The sequence below is a fragment of the Myxine glutinosa genome, chromosome 10 (assembly GCF_964187855.1).
Source record: "Myxine glutinosa chromosome 10, kmMyxGlut1.1, whole genome shotgun sequence".
Classification (NCBI taxonomy): Eukaryota; Metazoa; Chordata; class Myxini; order Myxiniformes; family Myxinidae; genus Myxine; species Myxine glutinosa.
The window spans coordinates 92,819,349-92,833,300 of NC_136270.1; the positions used below are offsets into that span (position 1 = coordinate 92,819,349).

General features: G+C 48.3%; 1 protein-coding gene across 1 annotated transcript in view; it reads right to left on the minus strand.

The window, feature by feature from the left end:
• The window catches only part of COPS3 (COP9 signalosome subunit 3), a 72,492-nt gene that overhangs the window by 31,374 nt on the left and 27,166 nt on the right, over positions 1–13,952 (minus strand). The window contains exons 4-6 of the mRNA XM_068126466.2: positions 2,170–2,219; positions 1,921–2,013; positions 274–453 (exon numbers count right to left, since the gene is read on the minus strand). Of these exons, the coding sequence (XP_067982567.2) occupies positions 274–453; positions 1,921–2,013; positions 2,170–2,219 (323 nt within the window). The remainder of the gene's footprint in view (positions 1–273; positions 454–1,920; positions 2,014–2,169; positions 2,220–13,952) is intronic.

Here is a 13,952-nt window from a genome sequence, read left to right on the forward strand (position 1 = left end):
TCTCTTCCCAACATGATGTATTTTGTCAACGTCACTCCCCACTCCCCAACTACTCTCTGCTGCACAAGCAGATCACAGTTTGTTTGTACATTAAATCTTCTATAAATGATCTTATTCCTCTTAACATTTCCTTTCCCCTTCTTTATCCCATTTCTAGCTCTTCCACAGCATTGCCACCACCTGTGCCTCTTCCAATTCACAAAAAAGTAAAAATTCTGAATATAGTTAACCACTTTTGTACAACTCAGGCAATATCCTCATCTACAAACCCACCTGTTCATACATGTAAAGCGCCCGCTCAAAGTTCTTGAGTCCTGTGTATATCATGCCACCGTAGTAGTAATAGCAGAGGAAATGCTTCGCATCAAACGCACCGTTTTCCTTACAGATGTCTGTTATGTCCACATCCAGATAAGGAAGGGCTGGTTTGAAGCATTTTGCAAGAAGGCAGAGCTTGTGCAGAAGATGGAATAGAAAGAGAGCAATATATTAATGGGTTTCTTTAACATAATGAGCTTTTCAAATTGCGACAACTTCATTAGCTGCTTCCACCATTCAGTATCGATGAAAGCTCAAAAGTTTCACAAAGTTAACCTAATAAAATACCAAAGGACAACATCCTCAATGCCCACCTATGACTACTTCCCAAAAACCCACAATCAACATTGCGTTTTACTGAGACAGAGGCCAATGTTGGTATTTCTAACATGCATCTCTTTATGAAAAGGTATTTATTCTTCCTTTTGAAAGCTAAACTAATAATAATGTCTGAAAAATTAACAAACGAGTAATCCCGAACAACTTCCTCATCCCCCCAATGAAACACTAAAACAGGATATTACATTTCAATTTCCCTCATCAGTTTTTTCCATCATCAGTCCATAGCTTCTTTGGTTTTCTTATACAGTATTTTTTTACTAAATATCCCACTGAAAGCCAACATAAGAGTATTACCTCTTGTTTTTCAAAGAAACAACCCATGCATATCTACTCCTCAAATCAATAACGGTTAAAGCATACTTGTATCCCTTGTCATTAAGTTCAATTATTATGGAGCATTTCCCTATTGGAGTGGTGTTTTTCGTCCAACATCAAGCTATTCCCCAAATCAATATTGTGTTTCATATACACTTCATCAACCCTCCATGGTTGTCAACTTCATCTAATCTTTCATCCAAGTTTATTCCCAAACCACAGAAAGAATACCCAACCCCCCCCCCCCCCATTCCCCAAACTCACTCCCTCTTCCCTCTCTCTATCGCTCCTCTACCCCCCCACCCCCCACTCTCATCTCCCTATATATATATATATATCTTTATCTCATCTCATCTCACCACCCCAACTTCCTCCCTATATCTCTATCTCTTCTCATCACCCCCTCCTCCCTCTTCCCCTTCCTCTCTCCTCCTCTCACTCTCCCTCCCTCTCCCCTCTCTATCCTCTTTCTCTCTGTCTATCCTCCTCCTTTCCCCTCTCTCTCGCTCTCAATCCTCCTCTTCTCCCACCCTCTCTCTCGCCTCCTCTCCCTCCCCCCACTCTCAATCTCCTCTTCCCCCCCCCCTCTCTCCCTCCCCCCACTCTCAATCTCCTCTTCCCCCCCCCCCCCTCTCTCCCTCCTCCTCCTCTTCCCCCCTGTCTCCTCATCTTCACCCCCCCTCTCCTCCTCCTCCTCCCTCTCCCCTCCTCTTCCCCCCTCCCTCCCTCCTCCTCCTCCTCCTCCCCCTTCTCGCCCGTCTGTCTCTTTCTCTCTCTCTCTTCTCTCTCTCTTCTCCAGAGGGGATGGTAGGGGAAGTGCTTAGGGGGGAGTGGCTTTGGGTGGAGCTAGCTCAGAACCAACATTCTTCTACTACGAGGGTGTGCAAACAAGAAAACCATGTAACTAGGTTCACCAAAGTGACTGAAATATTAGCGAGGCTCTACCTGGCAGAGGTCAGCATGGATCGACGTAAGCTGTGTGCTATTCATCTGCATCTTGTCTATTGCTTGTTGTAGCACCGTTATTCCACGAAGAGGCTTTGTGAGCAAAAGTGAGATGCAGGGATAAAACTGGCTCTCTCATGGGCATAAACATGACAAAGATTATCAATACAAATGACAAAAAAATAGTTTGAAAATGATATACTGACACTGACATCTACAGACACAGAGACAAACACCTTCAGTACTAACCTGCTTACGTTCCACCAATGCATTGGTCAGCATGTGGCATAATCCTGCAACTGCAAGAAAATAAAAATAAATAATAATAATAAAATGACTACTGGTATGTGGAAATGCAAAATCAAATTCGATCATACTGTTAAGTATAAAATCATTACAGCCCGACCGAATATCGTCGCTTTGTGGCTGCTTTCCACCGCCGAAATCCAGCGCGGCTTGGGCGATTCTGCCCCTGTTTGGAGAACACCCAGCGAGGCCATCATCGGGGCTGAGCGAGCAAGGCTTCCGCTGCCGAAATCCAGCGTGGCTTGGGCGATTCTGCCCCTGTTTGGAGAACACCCAGCGAGGCCATCATCGGGGCTGAGCGAGCAAGGCTTCCGCTGCCGAAATCCAGCGTGGCTTGGGCGATTTTGCCCCTGTTTGGAGAATACCTAGCGAGGCCTTCATCGGGGCCGAGCGAGCAAGGCTTCCGCTGCCGAAATCCAGCGCGGCTTGGGCGATTCTGCCCCCGTTTGGAGAACACCCAGCGAGGCCTTCATCGGGGCCGAGCGAGCAAGGCTTCCGCTGCCGAAATCCAGCGCGGCTTGGGCGATTTTGCCCCTGTTTGGAGAACACCCAGCGAGGCCTTCATCGGGGCCAAGCGAGCAAGGGCGTGTCGGGACCTGGTTCGCGCCATTGACCGAGTGGTTCGCACCAACCAGAGCTGTTTTCGGATGACTACTGTGACTGGCACTGGACGTGCTGATGTCCTTGGACTTCGCGCCAGGCTCCAGGCCGACGTGGTGTGGTGCTGACCGGGCCGACGTGGTGTGGTGCTGACCGGGCCGACGTGGTGTGGTGCTGACCGGGCCGCCGTGGTGAGGTGCTGACCGGGCCGCCGTGGTGAGGTGCTGACCGGGCCGCCGTGGTGAGGTGCTGACCGGGCCGCCGTGGTGAGGTGCTGACCGGGCCGCCGTGGTGAGGTGCTGACCGGGCCGCCGTGGTGAGGTGCTGACCGGGCCGACGTGGTGTGGTGCTGACCGGGCCGACGTGGTCTGGTGCTGACCGGGCCGACGTGGTGTGGTGCTGACCGGGCCGACGTGGTGTGGTGCTGATCGGACCGCCATGGCGTGGTGCTGACGGGGCCGCCCTGGCGTGGTGCTGACGGGGCCGCCCTGGCGTGGTGCTGACGGGGCTGCCCTGGCGTGGTGCTGACGGGGCTGCCCTGGCGTGGTGCTGATGGGGCCCCCACAGCCATGATGCCTCCCCCCCCCCCCCCCTTAGAATTTCCATGTTTTAAACGTTTCCCAGTGTCTACCCTGTATTACAATAGGTACACCGTATCCCTGCGTGTCGTAAGACGACTAAGAGGGTTGGCGTCAGGAAGGGCATCCGGCCATAAACACATTGCCTCAAAAAGAGAACCATGACAATTAAAACTACAGACTTGGCATTTAATATGGAATATTTTTTTTTTCTTGAATTGGGTTTACTTTCTTAACTCAGTATATCAATCTGGTGAGTTTCTTTTACACTTTGGTGATTTATTTGTTAAAAGAACCATGTCACTGATTGTCTGTCGCAGCAAGAAGTCAACAACAGGATTATATCACAGGTGGCGTGGCAAAATGTATGGACAGGTGCATTTGACGATTGGCTTCACAGTCGGGTATACAAGGGTTGTTGCGTTCTGTATTAGTGGAAAACAAATGCTGCACGTCTCCAAAAGTTATTGCCGCTTCCTCCGGAGATGGTCCGTCAACTCGACAATGTTGTTTGTCATGGAGTGGTGGCTTTACGAAATTACGGCATGAAAGAGCGTGCTATTGCTCGGCAGTATGGCATCACTCAAGGTCAGGTGTCAAAGATCCTGAAACGAAATGCTCAGAGGGGAGTCCCTACTCCAATACCGAGGCCAGGACGTCCCCGCAGAACCACAAGGAGGGATGATCGCCAGCTGCACCGGTTAGTCCGCAATGGCCGTACCAAGTCAGCTAATCGGCTTAGGGCTGAGTGGCAGCAACTGACAAATGTGCCTGTATCCAGAAGGCTAGTCAACCAACGACTGGTTCAAGCAGGCTATCGTGCCAGGCGTCCCCTGAGAAAGCCACGCCTGACCAGACAACACCGCCAGCGCCGATTGCAGTGGGTCAGAGAGCACCATCAATGGCAGCCAGGACACTGGAATCATGTGATCTTCAGTGACGAGTCTAGATTTCTGGTCTATCGTCAAGATGGCCGTGTCCGAGTGCGCAGACAAGTGCATGAAGCCTACAGCAAAGATTGTATAGTGCCAAGAGTCCAAGCTGGAGGTGGTGGGGTGACCGTTTGGGCTCCTTTTCATGCAGGGGCAAAACTGACCTGGTTGTTCTGAATGGAAACCTGAACCAGTTCAAGTACAGGGCTACAGGGCCATTCTGGAAGAAACATTGTTTCCATTTGCTCGTGCAGCCTTTCGAGGAAACTTTGTCTTCCAAGATGACAATGCACGGCCTCATCGTGCTCGCATGATCCAACACTTTCTTGCTGACCGTGGTGTAGAGCATATGGAGTGGCCTGCCATGTCCCCGGATATGAATCCGACAGAGAACTTGTGGGCAGAATTAACGCGTCAAATCGACCACTTGGACCAGCAGCCGACCTCTGTGCATGAATTGCAGCAGGCTATTGTCACTGCATGGCAAGCGATTCCTGTCCAAACCTTGGCAAATCTCGTGAACAGCATGCCTCAACGTGTACGTGCTCTCCTGAATGCTCGTGGGGGTTACACGAAGTACTGAACTGTAATTTTACTGTCCGTAATCCCAGTCGTAATTTAACTTTTGTTTTTGTTAAAAAAATTTTTGGCTAATGTGCAAAATAAAGAGATACTTCTGGAAAACGTACAGAAGTTTAACACAGTACTGTCCATGAATTGAGTTCGATATCAGTTTACATCACTTTCAATGATTAATTTATTTGTTTCGAAATGTCAAATGTGGTTTTTGTTTCTTTTAAAGGTCACATTAACAAAATCTAGAACAATTTCAACATAATTCCAATGAACTTTTGGTTCTAAGACATCTTGAAAAGAAAGTTGACCCCCACAAAAAAAAAATTCCATATTAAATGCCAAGTCTGTACATATGGGCAGGGTACAGCCCGAAGTGGAGATCGGTTTCTGAGGTTTGGGACATGGAATTTAGGGACAATGACAGGGAGATCAGGAGAAGTGGTGGAAGTATTAGTCAGAAAAAGAGTTGACATATGTTGTGTGCAAGAGACGAGATGGAAGGGAAGTGGTGTGAGAATGGTGATGGGTAGGCAGGGACAAAAATACAAGTTTGTGTGGCAAGGGTGCCTGGAAGGCGTGAATGGTGTTGGTCTCCTGCTTTCTGAGGAGTTTGTAGACAGTGTGGTGAGTGTGACTAGAGTGAGTGAAAGGTTGATGATGGTGAAAATGATGATTGGAAAGCTCTTGGTGAACGTCATCTCGGGATATGCTCCACAGGTTGGTCGGAGCGATGAAGAGAAGGACAAGTTCTGGTTTGCGAACGAGAAGCTGATGGAACACGTGAAAGATGAGGAAGTTGTTGTGGTAGGAGGAGACCTAAATGGACATGTGGGAAGGAGTATGGATGGTTTTGAGGGAGTTCATGGGGGTTACGGATATGGTGTGAGAAATGGAGAAGGTGAAAGGATTTTGGAGTTTGCTGATGGAGCTGATTTGTAATACTCAGTTCCAGAAAGAGGATAATAAGCTTGTTACATACACGTCAGGTGGGTCGACGACAACTGTTGACTACCTGATGGTGCATAGGCGAGATAGGGGGCACCTCCGGGACACAAAGGTGATCCCGGGGGAGGAGGCTGTTTCACAGCACCACTTGGTTTTTTTTTTTTGGTTTTTTTTTTGTATACAAGATCGAGGCTCGTGAAAGAGCTAATACTAATCACACAAAAAGACAAACCGACACACAAAACACAAAAAACAAGGGGAGCGGCAGACAAGATAGGGAGAGAGGGGGAAGGACACAAAAGAGAGGGGGAAGAGGGGGAAGGACACAAACACAACATTTGAGAGCAGGGACATCGGGAGGACTTGGGGGGAGGTGGGAGAGGATTAAAACATATGAACACTGCAAGGACTCTGGGGTGAATTACCGGGGGTAGAAAAGATCAAGGTTTTCGATGGGGGAAGATAAGAGATGGTGGTGAACAGCTGTTTTAAAGACCTGGAGGGAGGAGTGGGATTGAAGGGAGTGGGGGAGTTTGTTCCAGAGGCGGGAGAAAAGGGGAATGAAAGAGTGAAGGTGAGCAGAGAGCCTAGACTTTGGCAGTTTAACCATAAGAGGGTTGCAGGCAGATCTTGTGCGACCTGAAGGAATATTGGGGGGACAGAGCACAGAGAGAGCTGGGGGAGCAAGGCCGGAGAGGAGTCGGTAGAAGACAGAAAGACCACCAACCTGCCTGCGGTGAGTGAGTGAAAGGCCCTCGGCGTTGACTACATCGCAGGAGATTCCAATGATTCTGAAAGCTTTGGCCTCAACAGCGTGAAGCCGAGCAAGGTGTGAGGCAGGAGCACCAGCCCAGAGGGGGGAACAGTATTCCATTGAGCTGCGGATGAAAGCCTTGTATGTGGTGAGGAGCTCAGGTGTGCCAAGGAAGGACTTCGCACGACGGAGGATGCCCAGTCGGCGACTGGCTTTGGAGGCCAGCTTGGAAATGTGGTTTTCCCAAGAAAGATCATGGCAGATAGTGAGACCCAAAAGCTTGAGCGACAGAACTTCTTGGAGAGGATTGTTGAGAAAGTAGATGGGAGGGTTGTCCAGTCGGTCCTTTCGGAGAGACATTGTAAGAGTGTGAGATTTGTCAGGATTGAAAGACATGTTCCACTTGTTTGACCAGTCTGTGATTTTGTCCAGGTCTGCAGAGAGTGAGGAGGCTGCAGACTGCCGATCTGAGGGATGAGGAATGGAGCGACAGAGAGTAGAGTCGTCAGCAAAGAGATAGAGAGGATTTTCAAGAGAGTCAGAGAGATCATTGATGAAGACCAGAAAAAGCACAGGGCCCAGAACACTACCTTGGGGAACTCCAGCCTGAACAGGAAGAGGAGATGAGAGAAACCCATTCAGGGCCACACGTTGACTACGACCAGAGAGGAAGTCCGCCAGCCATGCGTGGAGATTTCCATGGATACCAAAGGAGGAGAGTTTGGAGAGCAGAGCAGGGTGCCAGACCGTATCGAAGGCACGTGAAATGTCAAGGGAGACAGCTCTAATTTCCTGTTTGGCGTTGAGGACCTCCATCCATTGTTGAGAAAGCAGAAGCAGCATGTCCAGAGTAGAGTGACCAGGTCTGAAACCAAATTGATGATCAGAGATCAAGCCATTGGAGAAGAGGAAAGATTTAATATCTGAAGCAATGATGGATTCCATGACTTTGCTGATAATTGGGAGAAGGCTGATTGGTCTGTAGTTGCTGGGATCTGTTTTTGCACCTTTTTTGTGCAAAGCGGTGATGTTGGCTGATTTCCAAGCAGATGGCAGATGACCTTGAGCAAAAGAGAGGGTGAAGAGAACAGAAAGAGGGAGTGAAAGAGCAGAAGAACATGATTTTAGGACCCGTGGGCTGATGCCGTCAGGACCAGTTGCAGAATCAGAGTCGAGGGTTGACAGAAACTTTTCCACCTTGTCAGGAGGAAAGGACACAGAGTCCAGGAGCAGCTGGGTACGACTGGGTACGGTGGGTACAGAGAGGGATGGGTTTGGGACACAAGATTTAGAGGCAAACACAGAGATGAGGCATTCAGCTTTTTCACGTGCGGAGTCAGCCGTTAAGCCGTTTGAGGTGAGGGAGGGGATGGAGGGGGAACAAACACCAGAAACAGATTTGACCAGACGCCACCAGGATTTGGAAGAGGGAGACAGATAAGAGAGTTCGGTCTTTAGAATGGTGAGATATTGTTTCCTGGCTCTACTGAGGGTGGACACACACTTGTTTCGGGCTTTGTGAAAGGAAATGAGATTTACTTCCGTTGGATTTGCTTTCCAGGAGACGAAAGCAAGTTGTTTCAGGGCAACAGCCTCACCACAAGATTCCGTGTACCATGGACGGGAGGAAGGGTATGACAACTGAAGACGAGATGGTATAAATCTGTGCATGAGAGAGAGCAATTTACTTTGAAAGAATTCCCAGGATGAGTTGATGTCAGAGGCGGTAGAGATGGGAGACCAGTCCAGATGATTGATGGCTGCTTGAAGATCGTGCGAGTTGGCCTGAGTGAAATGCCAGACTCGTCGACGCTGAGGAGGCTCTCTGAGAATGGTCAGAGAGATGTCCACTTTGACAAGCACATGATCAGATGAGCCGATTGGAGCAGAAGAAGAGCAGCAGACATTTTCAGGGAAGTTTGTCATAACCAAATCCAGAAGAGAAGATGCTCTGTTGACTGAGATCCGGGTCGGGAAATTGACAGATTGTGTCAGTCCCAGTGAGTCGCAGAAGTCCTTTGCTGAAGAGCCATGGCTGGTGAGAGAGGTACCCACACCCAGCCAACTGGCATGGTGACAATTGAAATCACCACATATGAGGAAGAGAGAGTTGGGATGGGTAGATAGAAGTTGGTCCATATTATCAGACAGTGAGATGTAGATGGAGTCATCGCTGATTGGTGGACGGTACAACACACATATGAACAAAAGGTGGGAGCGAAGGGGAAGCCGTAGCCAAAGGTATTCCTGGGGGTGAGGTGGAGAGAGGGCAGTGGAGGGCGAGTGAGGAAGAGAGTTTTTTATAAAGATAGCAACCCCACCTCCAGGACGAGGCTCAGGTCTATCATACCGGAGGAGGGAGTAACCTGGGAGAGATACCAAGGCATCAGAGACATCATGAAGGAGGAAAGTTTCTGTTAAGCAGATCACATCTGGTTTGTCAGAAGCAACCTGTATGGAGAGGTCAGTCAAGTTTGAGCGAAGGCCCCGGATGTTTGAGGTCCATACCGTTAATGAAGAGGAAGGGGGAGCATCGGGTCCAGAACAGGGGGGGAGGGGTAGGGTAAGATGTGGAAGAGGAGGAAGAGGTAGGGAGAGCTGTTGAAGGTGTGTCAGAGATTTCAGAATAGCTTGGAGAAAGGGAAGAATGGGGCGGACAAAAGGTTTGATGGAGATTGGGTGAGGCACAGTGAGGTGTTATTTGAGGAGGGGGAAGAGCAAGGCAGAAGGTTTGGGGAGATGAAGGTGAAAGTTGGAAGGAGGAAGAAGCAGGGAGGATGCTTTGAGGAGGAGGGGTGAGAGGGGAGTCTAGGAGGGGAGGAGCGAGGGAGAGTCTCGGAGGGGAGGGGTGTGGGGGGAGTTTAGGAGGGAGGGGAGGGAAGGGGCAAGGGGGGAGATTTGAAAGGGATGGGTGATGGGGAGGATTTGGAGGGGAGGGGTGAGATTGGATTTTGAAAAGTGTACGATTCATGGGAAACGAACATTTTTTGCAAAATGAGTTTGAGACCTTCGAGTCAAAAATACGTTTGAGGACACTGGAGGAGGGATGGAGTTCTGGATAGTTTAGGGAATGTAGAAAGGAGGAACTGTAAGAGATGGTATTATATATATTTTTTGGAATGAATAGATTTGGTGAGCAAGACGAAAGCATCCTTTTGTAGGAAAAGAAGAAAAGGGCGTTATAATATATGAGAGAAAATAATTGTTCAGGGGAGAGATTATACATTTCTAACCGCGTGATCGCGAACGAAGAACGAACGAACAAAAAGAACAACAAATAAACGAATAAGACCTGGGAAGGAAAAAAATTTTTGGGGTTTTTTTTTTTTTTTTTTGTGAGTACAGATATTAAACAAGGAGGTACGGGGTGAACGACTGGTACGAAACAGAGAACGAAAATGGACATGTGGATGGACAAAAGGACCACCGAGGCACTCGGAAACATGGTGGTGGGATGATGAAGTTGGAAGGGGATTGACGAGAAGAGGAAGAAGTTCAAGTAGTGGCAGAAGGCGAAGGGTACGGGAGCAGAAAAAGCAGAGCATGAAAGTTATAAGGCAGCCAAGAAGGGTTGTCTGCGACATAAGGGTGAAAGGTGCGAGGAGAGCTCGGCGGGTGAAGTACCAACCGAGAATGAAGGTGTGGAGGTTGAAAGAGGTGACAGTAAGGGAGGCATTAATAGAGAGGCTGAGTAGGGTAGAGGGTGATGTGGTTGAGCTTGAACGTGGTTGGATGTCAATGAAAGATAGTCTGTTGGGAGCCGTTGGTGAGGTATGTGGATGGACAAAAGGACCACCGAGGCACTCGGAAACATGGTGGTGGGATGATGAAGTTGGAAAGGGGCTTGACGAGAAGAGGAAGAAGTTCAAGGAGTGGCAGAAGGCGAAGGGTACGGGAGCAGAAAAATCAGAGCATGAAAGTTATAAGGCAGCCAAGAAGGCTGCAAAGAAAGAGGTAGCAAAGGCGCAGGGGAGATGGAGGGAAAATGTTCGGAGAACGCTTGGATTCGGAAGAGGGTCAGACAGCAGTATTCAGGATTGCAAAGCAGATAGCGAAAGAGAGGTGTGATGTGATGGGGGTGAGTTGCTTGAAGGATGAAGTGGGACAAATCGTTGTGGACCCAGATGGAATTAAAGGAAGATGGAAAAGATACATGGAAATGCTGTTGAATACAGAGAATAAATGGGATGGCAACATAGAGAGTAACCCAGTTTTAGGACCGGCAGAGAGGATAACTGAGAAGGAAGTTGTGGAAGCGATAAAAGCAATGAAGAGTAGAAAAGTGGGAGGGCCGACAGGAGTTGTGGGAGATATGTTGAAGGCAGCAGGGAGTTGGGGTGCGAAGAGAATGACAGAGATCTGTAATCTGGTGGTGAAAGAAGGCCGCATTCCAGTGGATTTGGAACCGAGTACCCTCGTCCTTCTATACAAGGGGAAAGGTGACCCTCTGGATTGTGGCTCGTACCGAGCGATAAAGTTATTGGAGCATGGAATGAAGGTATTGGAAAGGGTGTTGGAGAGGAGGATAAGGAAGAAAGTGAAGATCGACGAAATGCAGTTTGGATTTATGCCAGGAAGAGGAACGACAGATGCGCTTTTTATTGTGAGGCAGTTGCAGGAGAAGTACATGGAGAAGAGGAAGAAGTTGTTTCTTGGGTTTGTTGATCTGGAGAAAGCATTCGATAGGGTTCCACGCAAAGTATTGACATGGGCATTGAGGAGGTTAGGAGTGGAGGAATGGTTGATCAGAGTAGTGATGGCAATGTACAAAAGAGCGCGCACAGCTGTAAGGACGAAGGACGGGAACAGTGGTGAGTTTGAGGTGAAGGTCAGAGTGCATCAGGGGTCGGTACTAAGTCCACTACTATTTGTAGCTGTGATGGAGGTGCTGGCTCAGAACGTAAAGGAGGGTTTACCATGGGAGTTGTTGTATGCAGATGATCTGGTGTTGATTGCGGAAAGTATGGATGGACTGAAGGAAAAGATGAACAAGTGGAAGGAATGTATGGAGACAAAAGGTCTGAAGGTGAATATCGGAAAGACGAAGGTGATGGCAAGTGGTAAAGCATGTGGTGAGGTGGAAAGAACTGGGAAGTGGCCCTGTGCTGTGTGCAGGAAGGGTGGCGGAGTGAACTCCATTCAATGTACAATGTGCGCTGAGTGGGTTCATCAAAAATGTAGTGGTCTGAGAGGGTCATTAACCAGTGTGGCAGCTGCATTCAAATGTAAGGTGTGCACAGAGGGAGCTGCAGATGGAGGAAATGTTGAGTTGGATCTTGGAGACGGCGTGAAGCTGGAAGGTGTGAAAACATTTTGCTACCTCGGAGACATGCTGAATGGAGAAGGTGGATCAGACTCAGCAACGGTTGCTAGAGTGAGATGTGCATGGAAGAAGTTTCGGGAACTGAGTGGTGTGCTTATGAGGAGGGGAGTGTCGTTGAAGCTGAAGGGAAACGTGTATGCTGCAAGTGTGAGAAGTGTTATGATTTATGGGAGCGAGACATGGGTAATTAACGTAGAGCAGCAACGAAGGTTGGAAAGGCGAATGGTTCGATGGATGTGCGGAGTATCGTTGAGAGAGAGGAAGACAAATGATGAATTGCGAAAGATTATGGGAATAGAACCTGTGATTGATGCTGTGAAGAGGAACAGGTTGAGATGGTTTGGTCATGTGTTGAGGAAGGATGAAAGTGACTGGTTGAGAAGAGTGATGGAAATGAATGTAGAAGGAAGTCGAGGACGGGGAAGACCGAGAAAGACTTGGCTAAAGATGGTGGAAGAAGAAATGCGGGCAAGGGGGTTAACAAGGAGAGATGCAGAAAATAGGGCAAGATGGAGAAGATTGTCATGGGGACCGCAAGGCTAACCCCCGCTCTAGCAGGGAAAATGGCCTTAAAATGCATGTTGTGTTGCTGTTGTCAAGTATACATCAAAAATATTGTACTGCACAAGCCTCACCATAGTGATAAAATCACTCCTCCACCCAGTCCAAGACAATTTGCAGTACAAGTTGCACACTCCTTTGAAAACAGTCTTAATACATATGTACAGTGCATTCAGAAAGTATTCAGACCCCTTCACTTTTTTCACATTTTCTTGTGTTGCAGCCTTATGCTGAAATCGTATAAATTCATTTTTTCCCTCATCAATCTACACTCAATACCCCATAATGACAAAGAGAAAACAGGATTTTAGAAAGTTTTGCAAATGTATTAAAAAGAAAAAACTGAAATATCACATTGACATCAGTATTCATACCCTTTGCTATGACACTTGAAACTTAGCTCAGGTGCCTCCCATTTCTCTTGATCATTTTTGAGATGTTTCTACACATTGATTGGAGTCCACCTGTGATAAGTTCAATTGATTGGACATGATTTGGAAAGGCAGACTCCTGTCTATATAAGGTCTCACAGCTGACAATGCATATCAGAGGAAAAACCAAGCCATGAGGTCGAAGGAACTGCCTGCAGAGCTCAGAGACAGGATTGTGTCGAGGCACAGCTCTGGGGAAGGCTACAAAAAAAATTCTGCTGCATTGAAGGTTCCAAAGAGCACAGTGGCCTCCATAATTCTTAAATGGAAGACGTTTGGAACAACCAGGACTCTTCCAAGAGCTGGCCGCCCGGCCAAACTGAGCAATTGGGGGAGAAGGACCTTGATAAGAGAGGTGACCAAGAACTTGATGGTCACTCTAGCTGAGCTCCAGAGATCCTGTGTGGAGATGGGAGAAACTTCCAGAAGGACAACCATCACTGCAACACTCCACCGATCTGGTCTTTATGGCAGAGTGGCCAGATGGAAGCCTCTCCTCAGTGAAAGACACATGAAAGCCCGCTTGGAGTTTGCAAAAAAGCACCAAAATGACTCTCAGACTGTGAGAAACAAGATTCTGTGGTCTGATGAAACCAAGATTGAACTGTTTGGCTTCAATTCTAAGCGTCATGTCTGGAGGAAACCAGGCATCGCTCATCACCTGCACAATACCATCCCAACGGTGAAGCATGATGGTGGAAGCATCATACTGTGGGGGTGTTTTTCAGCAGCAGGGACTGGGGGACTGGTCAGGAATGAGGGAACAATGAACGGAGCAAAGTACAGAGATATCTTTAATGAAAACCTGAAACAGAGCGCTGAGGACCTCAGACTGGGCCGAAGGTTCACCTTCCAACAGGACGATGACCCTAACAACACAGCCAAGACAACACAGGAATGGCTTAGGGACAACTCTATGAAGGTCCTTGAGTGGCCCAGCCACAGCCCTGACTTGAACCCAATCGAACATCTCTGGAGAGACCTGAAAATGGCTGTCCCCATCCAACCTGACAGAGCTTGAGAGGA